This window comes from Peromyscus californicus, unplaced genomic scaffold (assembly GCF_007827085.1).
Source record: "Peromyscus californicus insignis strain IS unplaced genomic scaffold, ASM782708v3 Scaffold_14__1_contigs__length_90479793_seg_2, whole genome shotgun sequence".
NCBI classification, from domain to species: Eukaryota; Metazoa; Chordata; class Mammalia; order Rodentia; family Cricetidae; genus Peromyscus; species Peromyscus californicus.
Window position 1 is genome coordinate 49199353 of NW_026294436.1, and position 20471 is coordinate 49219823.

The following is a 20471-nucleotide window of genomic DNA, read 5'->3' on the forward strand; positions in this document are numbered from 1 at the left end:
TCTTGTTGTTCTAATAAAATTGGCTCCGATTTCTCTTTTCATCAACTCTGACTGTCCCTCTATTCACTCTAAATTAGTGAGTCAGAATTTAAAATTTTGCTTTTCAAGAATTTTAACGTTTTCCTTCCATGCTTTTAAAAAATGGTGCCATTTCAAAGGCTTGTTCCTCTTTCATTAGTGGGTAAAGTGAGTGTTTGTAGCAAATAGACGTCCTTCAATGACAGCACAGCACATCTTATCAACAGGACATGTCCTCACAGTGGTGACCTGTGTCAGCTGATAGCCACGCAGTGTGATCAAGCTGTCCAGCATGTTTACAGTAACAGAGTAGCCCTGTCCAGGGGAGATTACAGGTGATTCACTGCAGCCTGGCTCCAAGGCTTCCAGAGGTGTCTGCTTTGTAGTTTCAAAGGGTGTTCCTTCTCCAGTCTCCTTCAATGTCTGACCTTCATTGACTACAGGATATTAGTTGGAAAGCATCCAAAAAAAAAATCTCTCAAAGAATTACTTTTTATCCAGATTTGGATTTTTAAAAATAACTTTAAAAAGAGAAATAAACACAAACCAGGAAGAGGTGGAAAACTTGTTACATTGAAGATTGAATTTGGAGTTCTCCTGTTCTTGTAGAACGTATAATCTCAATGTAAATGACTCAAAAAGAGCCTGTTTAGAGTAATTTTTAGAGATGGTTGTAAGTGCAACTTAAAACTTGGTGTATACAACAGTTCCCCCATCCTTTCAAAAACAGTCTTCCTCCATATATACTTGACAAAGAGCATTCTAATATCACACATGTTGATGAAGAAATTTTTAAAACATTTGTCATCTGTATTTCATGAGTCAAATTTTCCAAAAACCATTCAAGTTTGACAATTTTAGGGTTTTTATTTGTTCTCTCTTTTATCTTTCTGAAAAGTTGACTGTTGGAGAAATAGTGAGATTCAGTATACCAAATTATATTGTAAATATCTTGAAACATTTTAGTATTAAGATAACATTTTAATAAAACCAAGTGATAGTCTAAAATATATTTATTCCTTAAGTACCATTGAAACGTGTAACTTTGATTTTGCACTGTCCAATTTTGACATACTTAAGTAAAAGCTGACGTGATTTTGTTGCCATCCATTGTTTGTTGTAAAATAAAAGAATAATAGAAAGCAAATTAAAAGTTAAATAAAAATAGAATACTTCCTTCAGAAACTAAAAATGGACTCCTGTCAGGGGCAGCATTTGTGCTTCCGGTGGGCTTTAAAGTTACTGAGGGCAGCATACCCATTGACCTATGTATTAGAGTGACCCTGTCACCGTGCCAGTGTCCGCAGGTCAATGTGAGCTTTGTTCTTTTCTAATTATTGACATTAATTTTTCTTTAAAGATTAAAAATAAAAGTCTTAAAGTATTACACCTGAATTTTTCAGAGAAGACAGTAATAACTCTGAAGGCAGAAATACATTGGCTCACAATGATTCATATCTATTTTAGTGATCAGAGAGAATGTTTAATATGATTATATTCTTAATTACATAAGATGGCATATATATGTGCTATCTAGACTATAAATAAAGTATGACTTGTAGTAAAATGTGAGTCTTTTTCATCATTTCTGACTCATTCATAGTGCAGTATCTTCTATGTGTTTACAGGATAAACTTGTAATTAGGTTAGAGTTCACATTCTGAAAATACCAAATGTTCAGAGTAGGTGATTATGCATGTAGTCTTCCTCATAATCTCATCCAATCTTGCATTGCTTTGCTTTCTTTGTACTTTATTGCCTGAAATTATTCAATGTGCTCTCATTTTCTTTCCCCTATTTGTCATTATTCCTCAAAATTGAGTTCAGGTCATCTTTTTTTTTTTTTTTTTTAATGTATGATCTTAATGGGCTCAGTGGGTGAATTGTTTCAGGTAAGCGTATTTGGATAACCAGGAGTTAATGGTTGTAGTCTAATAATAGTTAAAAGTACACATTAACAGTTCATTGTTATTTAGACCTCTGAGCTGCATGTTTTGTTTAAATAGGTGCAAATGCCATCCAGATGCTTATAAAAGTATTTATTGGTAATAGAATGGCCAATCAAAGTACATGGTTAGGTAGTGATGTCATAGTGTTATTGAATATTTCGCCCCAGAACAGCATGCAGGAGTCATCAGAGGGATCCACATGTTTTCCACCGCGGTTGGCCTGCTTGGCCCCACTTTGATCTGCATGCTTCTTTTTAGCTGAATGCTGGGAAACGTCCTTTCTGACGGCCCTCTTTGCTCTTGCTGCCATTATCTGCTGAGTTCAGAAACCAGAACATCACTTCAAACAGGAGAGCTAGGGAGTAGCCAGTCAGAAGAGATTCCTGCGGCATGCACAGTTCTGGCATAATCATTCAAAGATGTTTGACTGTGGGGGTGGGGTGGCAGAGGTGTATGAGAATACAGAGAGCTGTGGGGGTTGGCCTCTGGTCACTGGTAAATAAGTGAAGTCAGGTGCCAGAGAGTCTAGACACAGTGATTTCAGTCTTGGGTCTTTGGTATCTGATACTCAATATGGGACTTGTCTGATTGAACGCTATTGCTTCTTCATTGCCCAGGCTGAAGACCTTTTAGTGCTTTCCTGTTAGATTAGTAAAAGATGAAAACAGACAGTTAAAACAGAACAAATCTAGTTTTAATATTTCCTAGTTGTCAGTAATTACCCTTGGGTTTGAAGTGCCATGGGTAGCAATCAAATTAAAGACAACTGCACTGTGGCTCTTGGAGTTTGAATTAAGCTGGTTTGAAATTTGAGTGCTTTAAAATGCAAGTGTTCTTATTAGGATGAAGCAGTGATTTTTCTGTTAGGATACATTTTACTCATACTTAAATTCTTTCTCAGTTTTATGGATGGGATAATAAAGTTTTCAAGCCATACCTTTTTTAAAAAAGCATATCTGATTGTTTCTACAAGATATTTAGCAAGGAAATTATTTTTTTAACCCATACCTTCTAAATATGTCACCTGCAACCTCATTTTTCAAGGGTAATTTTTATACTTCAAAGGCTAAATTTGAAGTAAATATTTGTTATAATAGTTTACCTTCTTAAAGCATTGCTTCAGTGTAATAAATTTTCATTATAAAAAGTTTCATATTACTAAAAGTTCTGAAGGAAGATAGCAGTAAAAGATTTTGAATTATAATATGAAAACATAGTTACATTAATTAGTGGATAGTCGTCCACATTTTTTGCTAATTTGTTTATTTTTTAATTGGCTGATAGCAAATCTGTTAAATATATATCCAGTAAATTAAGATCGTTTTATTTTTGGCTTAGAGTTTTTTTATAGTACAACATTACTACGTGTTAATGATCTTTTACTCAAAGATTCATTAGTGACTCATTTGTGGTTTGTGACCTGCCCTCTGGGGAGGACATGATACATGCCAGCAGTTCAATTCTTAAAGTGTTATGTAGTTTCTTCATGTATATTATACCACATTACTATAATTGTTCATGATAATTGGAATAGAATAGTGTTTTAAATTAATTCTGTTTTCAAGCTGTTTGCTGCTAACAACAAAAATTACTGATTTTGACTGTGCTGACTGTGTGTCCTTTTTATAGCTATCTGGGGCAAACACAGAAAGTAGGTAAAACCGTAGTTTGCAGATCAGATTCTAAAATAAAAATTTACTCACTTTACTGTATACAAAATAAGAATTAAAGAAAAGGAGGCCATGAATTTGAGAGAGTGTTGGGGTGGAAGGAAAGGACATGGAAGGAATTGGAGGCAGAAAAAATTGGTGGAAATTAATGTAATTATAGCCTCAATAAATAAAAATATAATAATAATAATAATAATAATAATTTTGATGGACCTTATTAGTGAAAGTATATGGTTGTATAAGGTATTATCCTAAAATACAACATGGAAATATATGTCTTAGACTGTTTTATATGTTATGTCTTTATTATATCTATCTATAAAGCTTATATATTTATATCTTTATCTCTTATAAGCAACTTTGACTTACCAAAAATATCTTTACTCAATATGTACTAATTTAACTTGTTGGCTTCCCCATAATAGAAGAGTATTTTGTGAATCGTGTAAATTTGCTCACTTACGGCTTACTGGTACAGAGCTGGGGAGATAGCTCAGTCAGTAAAATGTCTGCCACACAGCCATGAAGTCCTGACCTTGGTTTCCAGAACCCATTTTAAAAAGAGAAAGCCTGGGGTGGTGGTGCAAGCACAAGGGAGGCTGTGGGGATGCCGGCCAGCCAGCCTAGGCCGCTTGGCGAGTTCTAGTAAGAGACCATGTTTCCAGACACAAGATAGGCAGCACCTGGAGAAGGACCCTCAAGTTTGTCAATGCCCTGCACACACGTGCACACCCACCACAGAAGCTTGTCAATGCCCTGCACACATGTGCACACCCACCACAGAAGCTTGTCAGTGACCTGCACACACGTGCACACCCACCACAGAAGCTTGTCAATGCCCTGCACACACGTGCACACCCACCACAGAAGCTTGTCAGTGACCTGCACACACGTGCACACCCACCACAGAAGCTTGTCAATGCCCTGCACACATGTGCACACCCACCACAGAAGCTTGTCAGTGACCTGCACACACGTGCACACCCACCCACAGAAACACATGCATAGATACGTAATAAGTAAATCATTATTGGCATGCATAGCTTTTCTTTTCTTTCCTGACTTGTGTTTTTTACTTCTCAGACCCTCTCTTCATCTCCATCTGAATTTCTTTTCTCATTTTATGTCCATGCACAAGTTCCGGTATCCAGTCTGCAGTTTTAGAAATTAGCCGTATGTGGCAATTTCTAACATTATGCCTCCAATAAAGACACAAGCTTAGGCCTCTGTTATAGCCTCCTACTGAATATCTGTACTTAGACTGTCATTGGCAGCTTGAGCTCCACCAGTGTCAAACCAAAAGTGCTATTTTCCCCTTTTAGCTCCCAGCCTTTTTACTAGATGTTGGCAACATTATCCCTGACATTCTCAGTGCAGGATCGCCAAACCCATCTTTGATTCCTTTTCTCCATTAGTCCCGATGTCTAGTCAGTTATTAAGTACCACTCTGATTCTCTTCTCTAAATGTATCTCTAATCATTCCTCTTATTTCTGTCCCAGTTGCACAACATAGCTAGCACAGGTAGCTATCATTTTAGTTGGAACTTTCTTTCTACATATATCGTTTTCTCCTTATTTGTTTACTTTTGTGTAATCCTGTGTAATTTTAAATAAAATGTGATTCTAATCTCTGTATGTTACAAAACATTGTCCTGTTTCATGCCTTTCTTTTCCTGATACTTTTCCTCCCCAGAAATGTTTAGTAATTTTGGTATATCCTTAGGATGAAGCCCAGAATCCTTAATGTGTTACAGGAGCTGCAGGATCTGGCTCTTACTTGCTTCTTTTCATCAGCCATGCCTGACGTCCTTCAGGTCTTCAGCACAATTGCATCCTTTGCTTCCTTGTCACTTTTGTGTGAACTGTTTTCTTTATTCGGACTCCATGGCTTCCAGGCAATATTTTCAGTTCCTTGACGTGCCGAGTTGTTATTTGATATTTTCTAGCATTCTCTTCTCTATTTGAAATTTGTATTTAACACTGGTCATTTAGTTATTCATTACGTATTTACTCATTTTTCTCTACTTAACAGTTACAGCTTTCCAGTTTGTAGTAAAATACAGATTACCTTATTTCTGACATGTAATTTAAGGGAATACTTCATGTATTCTACTTCTGGGCTTTGTTTTGGTGTTTTGAGTAAAGTATGACTGTGTCTCTTGCTAGTTAATGAAGATGCTCTTCGAATGTTCAGATGAACGAATTGACTTGGAGTTGATTTCTTTCTGCATTAATCTTGCTGCTAACAAGAGAAATGTCCAGCTCATCTGTGAAGGTCAGTGCACAAAGCTTCACAGGTAGCCTCTTTAGCATACGGTATTTGCATATAATGAGAAATATATAATAAAAGGAAGAAAGAATACAATGCAAACAAATTCTCTTAAATAGTTTCTTCTGTATGCTTATAATTCTTATGGGTCTCATAAAATATCCTTTTCTGATGGATATACTCCTTGGTGATATTTTACACACAAATCTATTTGCATTTATTTGAAAGGTAATGAAATAGAAGAATACCAGGTTTAAGCTGGGTAGTGGTGGCACACGCCTTTAATCCCAGCACTTGGGAGGCAAAGCCAGGCAGATCCTTGTGAGTTCAGGGCCAGCATGTCCTACAGAGCAAGATCCAGGACAGGCACCAAAACTACACAGAGAAACCCTGTCTCGAAAAAACAAACAAACAAACAAACGAACAAAAATACCAGGTTATTGTTTCTATTGTATCCTGATAAATTACTTATCTTGCTTAGATGTTTCAGTGTCTATTGAACAGTTTTTATTTATTTGAGGAGTACATGTTCATTATAAAAAATTGCAAATGAGCAAGCAAAAAAATCTTAAATCTTTATTCTAACCACTCAGAAATAAATACAATCAATTTTTGTACAATGCTTCTATAAAATTTTGAATGGAACTGTGATTTTTCTCTCTGTGCCTTATAAAATGGTCTTCCAAAATAATATTTTTAATATCATTCCATATAATAAAATACTTTTATAAAAGTGGGCTAGTGAGGGGGCTTGGTGGATAAAAGAGCTTACCACACAAGCCTTGTGACCTAAATTCAATTCCCAGAACCCATATAAAGGGAGAGATCTGCATACTCAAAGTTGTCCTCTGACCTCCACATGCATGCCATAGCACACACAAACACACAAACATCTTGTGCACACATACACAAAAATAATAATAATAATAACAAACATATTTAAAATAGGTTCATTTAAAAATCGAAGCATAATTGGGCTTCGATTTTGTCATGGTCTACTCAACTCTTTTGCATAGTTAACTTGTTGCACTTTTCAAGCATAAACAGTGCTGTAGCAATTATCTTTTGTCTATGAAATTTCCAGTTTTGTATTTTTAGAATTCCTAGAAATATAATTTTTTTCAAAAGTGTTTTTTTTTAATTTGTAGAACATGACCCAAACCCAAGAAAGCATTTGTTGTATGAGCCTATTTTGATGAAGCTGTAGATCATAAAGCTCAACTATGTTCGAAAAGATAAATTACAGAAGTAGAAAAAGAAAGGATGAAGGAGAAATAGTTGTGTGGGGGAATAAAATTGAAAGGCAGGCCACAAGGGGAATGAACAGGAATATTCTATGCATAGTTTATATGGCGTGTGGTTTGGGTTACACAGCACATACATTTGTCTAATTCAAATTGTACACTTATGGATTCTGCATTGTACTAGATGCACCCCAAACAAAAAGCTATTTAAGCTTAATGTAACCTTAGTGTTATGCAGAAATTTCCATTTTTCTATTCTAGGTAACGGGCTGAAGATGCTCATGAAAAGAGCCCTGAAGCTCAAGGACCCACTGCTGATGAAGATGATCAGAAACATCTCCCAGCATGATGGACCCACTAAGAATCTGTTCATCGTGAGTAGCTTCTAGCTTTCTGTCTGTTAAAACCTTGAGACTATAGCCTTAAGTTGCTGCATTTGGGGATGACAGCTCTTCCTGGGTTCTCTTCAAATGTTTACTCAAGACTCAAGCTGCCTCTACATTTGTGAGAACCTTTATGAGCTTAATAGCACTAATGAGTAAAATTCTCAAAAGATTAAATGAAAGAAAAGATTCAGAGCCAGGATCCACAGAAGAGAACATGTGGCATCTGTCTTTCTGAGTCTGGCTTCCCTCAGTCTACAGTATATTCAAGAAAAAAAGAACCCTTGGAAGAGGCTATTAGGAAAAGGAAGGAGTCAGGCTAAGGTAATGATGTGTGAATATAGTCAGAATTTTTATGTATGTGCATAACAGTGTTATAAGAAAGCCCATTAATGTCAACAATTAATAACAGTGATTTAACATAATTAAATTACCCTCTGACAACCTCAGTTCAATCCCAAGACCCATACAGTGGAGAGAACTGACTCCTTCAGTTGGTCTCTGACCTCTGTGCATGTGCAGGCATCTGTACACGTATTCATACCTACTCAGTTCCATATTAATACTTTGCAGTAGTTTGATACATTTTCTCCTTCAAGTTGTCCTCTAACTTCCATATGTGCTCCACACCACACACACAAATGTAAACAATAAACAAAATAAAAATATGGAACAAAAATTCTTTACAGTTTTAGAAAGTAGTTGGGGCACCTGGTGTGCTCTCCTCTGCTTTGATGGGAGCACAGAGCAAGGGCCCAGCATGGCAGGCACATGTGCATTGCCAAGGGTGTGCTTCCTGTTACTTTGTCACTGTTTGTTCCCCAGAGTTCTGAAAGAGAAAGCAAAAGAGCAGGATGGTAAAGAACCCGAGCTCTGACACAGATGCTTGGGTAAGTCATTGAACCTCTTTGCGTCTCACTGTCTCCCCTGTGGACTACAGAAAGAGCCCCATTCTCAAAGAGTAATAATAATAATAATGAAGTGGTGAGAAACTCCTGATACCAAGTGAGTGCTGAGACAAATGAGCTGTCATGATTATTCTACTTCAAATCCATTCCAGAGTTAAAGCTTTACTCATGTGCCTGCCTGTTACAGAGCACACATCATCAATTTGTAAGTGCTTCAGAAAGATGAAACAGACAAAAAAGAGAAGACAAAGGAGGTAATTCAGATGACCCTAGTCCTTAAATTCTCTAATCATGAACTGGCCCAACATAGGGACTTTGGACTCAGGTTTTTTCTGAAAGATATGGTTTAAACTACAGTAAGAAGTTACTGCATACTTGGCATCCTACTAAAATTGGCAGGATGGATACTGATCAGTTATCCCTACTGTGATGTGAAATTATGAGATTCAGGGTTTCTGAGGTCATGTAAGGTCCAATAACCCAGATGAAAGAGAAGCAGAAAGGCCTGTGTCCAGCTATGTTGTGTCTCACTCGGACGAACTGGTCTTCTACTGTTCTATATCAGTAAGTTTTAATCCACTTCACATGGGAGTGCAATGACTGAGCATTCTACTTCCGAAAGCTCCACAGTGGTTTCTTGGCCAGCTAGGAAATGCACCACTACTCCAGGTGAATGCAGGGTCCAGCACTGTGTCAGGAACAGGGGCAGAGAAGTTAGTCTTCAGGGGATTATTTCTATCTCTTCTGCCTCCTGGCTGCTCCAGCCCAAGCATTTTTGGATAGTTGTGCCAACGATTGCTTAAGTGCTACTTCCCAGAGTGAGGGTCATTTTATTATCTGTTTATTTCTCTAAAACTATGTCTATACTGACATCTGGGCATCAATGAATACCAACTAGCATGTTAGAAATCTCTATCTTCAACACAGAGAGAACATAAACAATATATCCACATTTCCATGACCCATGCTTATGGTCAGCACCTGTACCTGCTTAATCCAGAATTCTTTCTCCATTACCTACCACAACTTGTCAGGTAACACACCCCTGTACTCTGCAGTAGTAGGTTATAAAATCTTAAAGATGTTGGATGAGCTTGGTACTTCCATTAGAAGCAAATTACTTATCTAAATGTTCTTTCTTCCATCTTTTCAAAAGTGTCTAATTTATCTAGTTACAAAAGTTGAAAACTTGACCATTTTGACTTATGCATGCCATATAACCATAAAAGAGCCTCAGGATGCTGTTAATTACTGACTGAAGGTACTATGAGAACAGGCTTTATATTTTCCCCAACATTTCTGCCACAATAACACTATTATTAACATTTAACAGGTACTTAATATTTGTTGAGTATATTAGTCATAGGCTTGTTATTAAATAAATTCTCTCTAACTTGAAACCTGACTTCCAGCCCATAAGATTATGGATGCATTTCCAAGCAGTTTTATTAAATAAAAAAACACGGAGCCAGAAATAGGGGTGAAAATCTGACAGAGATCAGAGGAATCGGAACAGCCACCAGCTAATCTTACCTTACCACACCGCAGCTTCCAAAGTTCGAGCTACTTCCTGTCTTACCCTCACCTTTATTGCCTTGCTGTTCTGCTCTCTCATTGGCTATCTTAGCCCAGCTATGTCACTTCCTTGCCACTGCCTGTCTGTACAGACCTCCAGGTCTCTATGATTGGTACTGGGATTAAAGGTGTGTGTCACCGGCTTGGCTCTGTTCCCTAGTATGGCCTTGAACACACAGAGATCCAGATGGATTAAGGGTGTGTGCTAACATTGCATGACTTCTGTTTTTACTAATAGTGACTGACCTTTATCCTCTGATCCTCAGATAAATTTTATTGGGGGACACAGATAAATAATCACCACAGTTATTAAATAAATTCTGACTTGAAACCTGACTTCCAGCCCATAAGATTTAAGATTTGTTTTGAAGTAATGATGATAATAGCTTTGATATATGTGAAGTGGTTACCATATAGATGATAGTTCCAATGTTATAGTCTTAAAAGGCATCATCGTGTTTTCAGAAATTAAAGTATGCTTAAGGTTCACAGCCAGTAAATGATGGATCTGTGAGTCGAGATTAAGTCTTCTGAATCCAGGATCTGCAGGTTTTGACCACAGGGGAGAAAACTGCCCTTCTTCCCTTATCTATTTACCTTTGTACACAATTACTACAATCACTTATTTCAACATGCTGAAAAAAAAAAAAAAGAAATCCCACACTGTATTGTAATGTTATAACTGTCCAATCAGTCTACCCTCTCTGGAGCTTATTATCAAACCCTTAGAAAATTAACTCAATTAAAATGAGAATTATGTTTTGTTTTGCCTTTTTTTCTACCAGTGGGTTTAGGCATTAGGTTGTATCCTCTCCTAGATTTTAATTCTGTTGCAATTCTGCTGTCCTCAGGATTATGTTGGGGACCTTGCAGCCCAGATATCCAGTGATGAAGAGGAGGAGTTTGTAATTGAGTGTTTGGGAACTCTGGCAAATCTGACCATCCCAGACCTAGACTGGGAGCTGGTTCTGAAGGAGTACAAGCTTGTTCCGTTCCTCAAAGATAAGCTGAAGCCAGGTCTGTGTCCATTTTATAGCTTTGCTTAAGCTCTAGGTTTTGGATAGGGCTGCTCACACAGCATTGTGTGAGTCCATTGTTCTAGGCAGCATACTCTTCCAACAGCGTTGTTTTTAGAAACGATTACCAAGTTACCTGTTTTCTGTACATCCTCATTTGTCCTGAGAGTGATTTCTTAACATTAATTTATCTTCCCTATGTATTTTTGGTTTTAGATTTTTACTGTCTTTTTATGAACAAGTGCCCCGCCCCCATGAATACATACAGATGTGGAAGTTCACATGCAGTTTTTTGAAACATTAAAGAGTCTTTTAATCATTTGCTTACATTGTCTTTCAGTTGTATTTTCAAAAATATATTTGCACCATCCTATTGTCTTACCAGTTCCTCAGACTGTCATGGATAAACATGAAAAATCTGAAATAAAAAGACAACTTTATAAGCATGTTGAAGATTCATTGGGATGGATTTAACATCTTTCAGTATCTTTTCTGTGCACTCACATTTGACACAAGAAATGGGTTTGCTCAGGACACTCAGTGAGAACCTTCCCTGCCTTGATTTTCCAGGTGCTGCGGAGGACGACCTTGTTTTAGAAGTGGTTATAATGATTGGAACTGTGTCTATGGATGACTCGTGTGCCGCACTTCTAGCGAAATCTGGGATAATCCCAGCACTCATTGAACTGCTGAATGGTAATTCTCACTTTCATGCCAGTGCATAAGGGACATTATTTTAAATTTGAAAATATAAAATACAGTCTGCAACGTCATATAATATGCATTTTCTTTCATTAATCATAGAATTAATTCAATTATGTAGTTAAGAAAAATGAACTATACAAGCTGCTAACTGGGATTTCGTAGAACAATATGAAAGGACTTGAGGTTGCTGCACTGATTCCGTGGACATTTCCCTCCTTTCCCAGAGTCAACGTGTTCTACCGAATCACTTCTTTCTGTCTAACTTTATCTTGGTTTGAGTTTGCTCTTCTCTGTTGTGCGACCCTTCCTTTTTATGTCTTAACTTCTTGGTAGAAACATCAGCTTGGAAGCTGATTCTAAACATCATAGTCTCTTCTAGATCCACAGGTGTTTCCCTCTGAACTTGCCAGGAAAATAAATGTCCTATATCTTATCTACCCTGCCCAACACATGTGACCATTGAACACTTGAAATGTGGTTGTCAGGACTGAGAACCTGAATTTCAATTGAATTAGCCACAGTAGTGTGAGGGTACAGTATTAGTGGGACCTAGAGTCTTGCCCTTACTTTGTATTGCTCTTGAGGGGCCAGGGCTCATTATTGTCCCTATTTCAGATAAAATTTATCTGAAATTGACATGATTTCATTGGGGTGATGTTCTACTCCATTTTATAGATTAAAAGTAGCTAATTATATAAAACTAAACTTAGTGTGAGACATCTAAAGAAAGCACAGTTCTTCCTCTTGGTCCTTCCAGTGCCATTTATAAGATAGATACACACTTTACTAATTTTAGTAGACAGTTTGGAAGTATACTCTACATAAGAAAAATCCACGAACTATAAGTAAACCATCAAAGTAAATATAGCCATACTGCATTACCTGTGTAGGGAAATAAATTTTACTGGTATTCTAGAAGTATGGCTGCTGTTTTCCCAATCATTAATGCTTCCTGTTGAGTGCTTTCTATCTTTTAAGCATCCTTTTTGAGAATTTCATATATATAATATATGAAATATATTATACACACACACACACACACACACACACACACACACATAATGAAATATGATCATATCCACCCCATTTTCCCTTTCTGGATTTTCCTATGCCCCCTCAAGACACTCTTTTTCCAACTTCATTTTTTATAACCCACTCAATCCAGTTAGTGCTGCCCCTATGTGCATAGGTGTGATTGGTCCACTGGAGCCTAGGATAGCAAGCAATGGCTGCTTCCTCAGGAAGAATCATGCTCCCTCCCCAGCAGCTGTTCACTGCCAATAGCCCCTCAGTAAGGGGTGAGGCTGGCTGGATATGCGTGGGTCTTACGCAGGTAACCATAGCTGTAGTGTGTGCTTTATTGCACTAGGCATGTGATGTCCAGAAGACACTTTGCACAGCACTCTTCCCATCATTTGGCTCTTAACATTCTTTCCACCTCCTCTTCCACAGTGATGCCTGAACCATGTTAGTAGTCTGGTTAGTAGAGACGTCCCATTAGGGCTAAGCAGCACATAGTCTCTTTTTCTCAGACTTTGACCAGTTCTGCATCTCTCTGTTGACTACTGTTCACTGCAGGAATGAGCTTCTCTGACCAAGGCTGAGAACAACCCAGTTCTGTGAGCATAAGCATAAATATTGAGAAGGCTATTTGACAGCATGTCCGTTTAGCAGAGTGTCTATGACCTCCCTAACTGTAAGCTTTGATCAGGATTACAGTACCAGGCATGAAATTCCTTCTCATGGAACAGGCCTCAGATCCAATAAGAAGGTGGTTAGTTATCCCATAACATTATTGCCACTATGTACCAGTAGACACATCTTTTCTGGCAGACTGGTGTTGTAGTATGCAGGGTGGTCTGGTGTTCGGTTAGATCATTGATGTCTTTTCTCAACTAGTAGCCTTCTGCACTTTTTGGCACTGTGTAAGCTAGACAGCAGGAAGGAAGTTTCCCAGTCAGTTTGAGGTTAATATTTAGTGTCCTGAAGCCAAAATGTATACTGTCTTTAGCAGTAGAGTCTTACCATGTAGTTATGGTGGGTAACACAGGGCAATGGCCACAGCCTGTATTTAGAGACCTCTGGGGCCTCCCAGACCTGTAACTCACAGGGAGGTATCCTGTGCCTTGGAATTGCAGTTTTTATTTACTAACCTGTCTTCTAGCAAACTAACCTGTCTTCTAGCAACAGGATTGTCACCCATGTAGGGTAATAATTTTATTCTCTTTTTTTGTTTTTTAAGTTGTATTTTGAAATTAGCTTCCTAACTCGTAAGTTTCCATAAAGCCTTTCACACACCCTTAGTTTTGGTTAAGCTGTCATTACCTGCTTCCCTCGCCCGTGTCCCCTCCCCACTGGCTCCTTTAGCCCACAGCACTCAGCGCTCTTCCCCATGGCACATGTGTTGCCCCTCCACTCAGTTTTGTTGTGTGGTGAGACAGTAGGCTCCATGTGGCTTTTCATGTCTCTTTCCTTTGGGTTAGCCTCCCCTTTTCTCCATGGCTCCCCCACGTCCCATGCTCTGCCCTGCTTCAGCCTTTCCACTCCAATAGTCACCTCATTGCTTGGGTTTTCCCTAATCTATTACTTCCTCTCCCTTTACCTGTCCCCACAGGACCCTTTTCTAGTTCCCTGGCTTCCACCTGTGCTGCATGGTAAAACACAAAAGGGTTAAAGCTAGGGTCCACACCAGAGGAAAACTACTTGTCATTCTGGTCTTGAGTTATATCACTGAAAGGTTGGCTTGGCTTGGGTTTTAACTGTGTAAGTGAAATTGTGCTGATTTTATCCTATATATATTTATGAGACCCATCTATGTTACGTATAGTTTTGCTCTTTTTCATTGCTGTATATAGTATTATATTGTAAATATATTCTTATCTTTTGTACCATTGATGGGTTTTTTGGTATGGGGCATTCGGGATAGTAACTGTTTAAATAATGTTTCTAAAACCTTTCCTTTAACTGTTAGCATATGTGCTCATTTCTATTAGGTGTGTACCTAAGAGTAGACTTGCCGAGTAAGAGAGTTGGCATTCTGTTTAGCTTTCAGTAAATGGTGCCAGTTTTCAGTCCAGTTACCAGGGCAGGACAGTTAAAGCTGCTCTTTGTCACCCCACTGTAGGCATTGTCAGTCCGTTAGCTGCAGCCTTCCTACTGTATCTCCTCGTGGTGTGAATTTCAAGTTCCCTGATAGTTAATGAAATTGACCTCTAGTTTGTGTTTATTGTCCGTTTAGGTTAGGCAAGGCCAATAAAATGAGTTACCTATGTAAGTCTTTTGTACATTTTCTTTTTTGAGTTTTTTTTAATTTGCTTTGTAATTTTAATATTTAAAAGGCCATCTAATGATATAGTCATATTATAAAGTATTCCATTTCAAAAGTATAGTGTATATGTATTTATTTTCACGTACCCTTCTCACAGCCAGAAGTTTATAGATTAGAATTAATTAAAAGAAACTAGATAGTTGGGGAGTAAAAATTAATGGACAGAAGATGAAGAGCTTGTGAAGCTGCAAAAGTTAGAAAATGACCCATGTCTTAGAATGTTCTGCTGTAATTTAACTGAGAGTGCTGAGATATTCAAAGTGAGTTGGCAGCAGCTCAGAGTTCTACTGTGTTTATAGTCTCTGATATGAGCTTTCCACAGGGAGAGATATGTATGATTTTAAAATCTACATAGGGAAAAAAGAATTATGTACATTTTCAGTGTTGAAAACCTCCTAGAGCAGACCCTATCTGGAAAGAGAATGGTTCATAGGAATGGTTTATTTAGGAAATTAGTGATGCAAATCGTCTGAGGCAGATTAGACCTGAAGAAGCCCACAGTTTAGTTCACATGGCTAAGTAGACACTATAGTCACCAGGAAATATGTTTCTAACATGTCATTGAATTGCTGCCAGGAGTTGATAGCAATACTCTATCAATAAATCACATTTCAGTGGATTTTTATAAGTAATTGTATTAAATTACAAGTTTTTATTACTAAACATTTATTAGTCATCATTATTAGCATAAAATGTAAATACTTATAATTAGCCCTTATGCTAGCATTTTATTATAATAATTGGATTAAAACAAAATACCTCTTTTATGCCAATATATGTAAAGTTTAACTTTGTGGATATTATTAAACAAACATCTTTTTATAATAGTCCATTTTCTTTTTCTTTTCCTGTGTTTCTGGTGATCAAACCCAGGTTGTCACAAATACTAGGCAAGTGCTCTTCCACTGAGCCACATTCTACCCCAAGAGTCCAATTCTAATAAGGACTTATACTTTAGAAGGTGTCACTTTTAAATGTTCTTCCTATGTGCGGTCAATGTGGGGGGGGGGGGGGCGGTTAACTCAAGTGCTGTTATTTGTCTGCCTGTGACCATAACTCTGTTTCCCAAATGTTTGAGATCAGTGTGGAAAGAGAGAATTCTGTCATGGAAGCTTCTGTTTTCTTTCAGCTCAGCAAGAGGATGACGAATTTGTGTGTCAGATAATTTATGTCTTCTACCAAATGGTTTTCCATCAGGCCACAAGAGATGTCATAATCAAGGAAACGCGTATCCTTTCAAGGTTTAAAATATATAACAATAATTTACAATTGTAGAAGCATTCATTTTTGGTGTTTTCTTTCAAATGTTGAAATACTATAGAAAACAGCAGACTTTGAAATGAATTAAGATGGAATCTCTTCTCTGTGGGAATTGTTTAGCTGAAATTAGTATGGGATTAAAAGAACATCTGAAACCTGTGGTACTCCAGAATCAGACCCTTTGTGAATGCCAGCATACCACGAGTGTAAAACTCCACTTCACCTAATAGACCACAGAACAAATTAAGTACACTAAGAACAGCCTAGAAAATGATGGTTAGACTGTATGGGAGAGGTACATGACACGTTAGTGCCTGTAGCATTCTTGCTATCTCCAACACCTTAAGGGTCTCCATTTCAACTTTACTGTCATAGCTTTGTGCATAAACCTCATAGGGGCTTCCTGTGGGAAATCCAACATATCTCCACACTGCTTGCCTTCAAGGACTTTCTCTGGAACCTTGGTGCAATCCTCCATAAGCCCATAAATCCTCATTGAGCATATTTGCAAACCAGTCCATGTGGACAGTACCGGGGTAGACAACCTGCTTGAGTGCACTGGTGGTACAGCAGTCTCCGCATGCCTGGGTAGCTTTTTTTTTTTTTCGGGAAGGTGCCCTGGAGCTTGCTATTTCTAGAGGAAAGTCTTGGTTTGAAGTTTTGCACTGTAGAACTTGTAATGGATAGAGTCCATAGAAATATCTTCAAAGCTCCTTTCCTATCGTTCTGTTGGCTGACTGGAAATTACTTCACTTTTTCTTAGTAGTATTAATCTCTTTAAAGCCTATAGCCTCTTTGCCTTAAGCTTTAATTGCACTCCTACTCCTTTAATGGTCAATCTGCATGTTTTTCACATCTTTGCTTTGCGCTTCAAAAACCCAGCTAAAAGGAGCCAGCAGGAAGATTTCTGAGCCTGAACACTATGCTGTCTTGAAATCTTCTCCATGAAATTAATTAGTCCATTAATTTTGAATTCACCCTCACTCAAATTTTTGGGACACAGACAAAATATAAAAGTATTCTTAAAGTTTTGGTAGTGAGCTGTAGACTTTAAAGACTAAGTTGTTTCTCTAGCCCATAAAAAATTGTTCATGAAAAGTCACTGCATAAAACAGAATAACAGCCATATGTTGCTAGGGGACTAATTTGAAAGACAACCTATTTCATCTTAAGGATTTTCTGTGAGTACTAAAGAGGGCCTTCACTTATAGAGGCTGAGAATAGCATTCACCTATGTGTATAAACGTAGATAATTAGAAGGCAGTTTGATGCTTTATCAACTTAGCTAAACAGCCGTAGTCAGTTTTCCCTAGGGCCTATAATCCTCCCAGGCATGGATTTTTTACTGAGTTTACAATGTCTGGCATGGATTCCCTCCTGTGGAGCAGGCCTCAAATCCAAGAAGACACTCTTTGGTTACCCCCATAACAGTCAGGGCACTGTTGCACAGATGGGCACATCTTGCCTGGCTAGTTGATTTTGTAGTTCATAGGGTTGAGACAGAGGTAAGCCCATTGATAGCTCTTATCTCCTGGCAGCTATCATGTCACCTTCTGGCCTCTCATTAGCCTGGAACTCAGCAAGTGCACTAGGCTGGCCGGCCAGTGATTCCAGGGGTTCACCTACCTCCTTCTCAGCACTGAGATTACAAGCTCACACCTTCACACCCACTTTAAATGTAGTTTCTAGGAAATGAGTTTAGTTTCTCAAGTTTGCAAGACTAGCACTCTACTGTGAGCTCTCTTCCTAACCCCTTCTGGCACTTGGAAGGCTGGCCAGCAAGGAGGTGCTTCCCAGCTCAATTGCTACTTCTCTATTAACTCAAGTTGTGTTTTGTCTCATGCAGTAAGGTCACATCGTCGGGTTTGTGGACAACCGACAGTAATGAGAAGAGCATGCATTGTTTTGGAGGCCTCCATGGTCTCTCTCCCTGACTAATAACAGACAGGAGGTAGCCCACCCCTGGCCCTGGGGATTTTGTTTAGTAACTCACTGCCTCTAGAAGCACATGGTGTAGATGCCCAGAGAATCTCCCTTCAAATTCGCGTGCAAGTGCATGCATGCATGCATGTGTGTATGCTACAAAATAATAGATTTCTATACAACTTAACATTTTAATTATTGCCTTTTAAAAAACCAGTGCTTACCTAAAATTTATATATTGTTCTGTTCCCTTGACTCCTATCTTTGCTTGTATTTTATTTTGCTATTCTTTTGAATTGACTCCCACTTATAATAAGGATTTTTATATGTAGTAATATTATATATAAACAATAAAATAGGATTATCTGAAAATAACTAGCTTGTCATTTTAATAATAATTTAGCATAATATAGAATTCCAGGTTGACAGTTACTTCATTCAGCAATTTAAAGATATTTGTCATCCATCTAGAATTGCATCCAAGGAGAGCTCCGTAGAGTATTTTCTGTCCTAATTCTGAGAACTATTTAATTTCTTTTGTCCTAGAAGTGACTTGGTGTTTTGGTTAGAAAACTAAAAGAATGTTTACTTTCTTTAGCATCAAGTTGTTTTACTAGAATTAGATTTAGAATCCTCTGTCAAATTTTACAAATATGCTTTTCACATATATAGTCGCCCCTTCTACGCCCCCCTAGGAAAGTCCTCTTGAACTATAGTTATTTTTATTTAAATCTTATTTAATATTTATTTAAAAAATAAATATTTTTATTATTTATTGTATCTATTGCTTTGTATTTCTTCTCAGGGATTTAAATTTACAGTTCCTTATCTATTTTGTATTTATTGTGTGTATTATGTGTGCATGTTCCTGTGTGTGCAGGTACATGCATCTGCAAGGGAATGTGCACCTGTGTGTGTGGAGCCAGAGGATGACCTCAGCTGTCATCCCTCAGGAACCATCTACCTTACTGTTTTCATGCAGGGCCTCTCATTAGCCTGGAACTCAGCAAGTGCACTAGGCTGGCCGGCCAGTGATTCCCGGGGTTCACCTACCTCCTTCTCAGCACTGAGATTACAAGCTCACACCTTCACACCCACTTTTTTTTTTTTTTTTTTTTTTTTTTTTTTTTTTTTTTGGTTTTTCGAGACAGGGTTTCTCTGTGTAGCTTTGCGCCTTTTCCTGGAACTCACTTGGTAGCCCAGGCTGGCCTCGAACTCACAGAGATCCACCTGGCTCTGCCTCCCGAGTGCTGGGATTAAAGGCGTGCGCCACCACCGCCCGGCTCCACACCCACTTTTTAAATGTAGTTTCTAGGAAATGAGTTTAGTTTCTCAAGTTTGCAAGACTAGCACTCTACTGTGAGCTCTCTTCCTAACCCCTTGCCTATCCTTACTGTGTTTTAATTTTCTAACCCTTTTATCCATTTAGTTTTTATATGTAAGTTGTCTTACTCTCTACCTTGTACTTCTCTTAGGAGTCTGTTGTGTTTATTTTTATATTCATTTTCTATTTCATGTTCTTTTTTGAACTCTTTTGTTTCTTTGGGTTTTCTAATTCTGATTTATATATGTCACATATATTTTGCTATTCCCTTAAATTCTTCTATTTTAAAATGCTTTATCTTGTTTAAAATGACTTATTATGTCTCCAGTTTTTTCCTTCTTACTATAATAACTTTATGAGATTTGACTGATTCATTATTTGCTCTTATTCACTTTCATATGAAATAAGTTTCCCTGAATATCATGGACATGACAGATCAAGAAAGCAATTATAGCTCTTTCTGACGGAATGTGTGTGTGTGTGTGTGTGTGTGTGTGTGTGTGTGTGTGTGTGTATGCATGCATGAGTGTGAATGCTGCCATATGGTGTGTATAATTTTTATATAACTGAAGAGCTACAGTCTTAATTCATTTTCTTTAACCGCTTTTATTCAGAAGCTCCAGCATATCTCATAGACCTGATGCATGATAAGAATAATGAAATCCGGAAAGTCTGTGATAACACATTAGATATTATCGCAGTAAGTATTCTCTCTACAAAAACCATTTGATTTTGTGAAAGAGAAGACATTGTAAAGCTAATTTGAACTATTGAGTGCTAACACAACTTTGTATTCTGTTAAGAGCTAGAAAATTCTGTGTAGGTCTTTTGACCATCCACTCTTAACCCTAGGCTCTTTAGAGAGGTTTGTACATAATTACAGAACACAGGCTGATCTC

At 37.8% G+C, this 20471-nt stretch overlaps 1 protein-coding gene across 3 annotated transcripts in view; it reads left to right on the forward strand.

Moving 5' to 3' along the window:
- Kifap3 (kinesin associated protein 3) overlaps window positions 1-20471 on the forward strand; it is a 133884-nt gene that overhangs the window by 63565 nt on the left and 49848 nt on the right. For all 3 annotated transcript variants that reach the window (XM_052737429.1, XM_052737428.1, XM_052737430.1), the window contains exons 12-17: window positions 5804-5912; window positions 7412-7524; window positions 10868-11033; window positions 11603-11728; window positions 16195-16293; window positions 20187-20272. In XM_052737429.1, the coding sequence (XP_052593389.1) occupies window positions 5804-5912; window positions 7412-7524; window positions 10868-11033; window positions 11603-11728; window positions 16195-16293; window positions 20187-20272 (699 nt within the window). The remainder of the gene's footprint in view (window positions 1-5803; window positions 5913-7411; window positions 7525-10867; window positions 11034-11602; window positions 11729-16194; window positions 16294-20186; window positions 20273-20471) is intronic.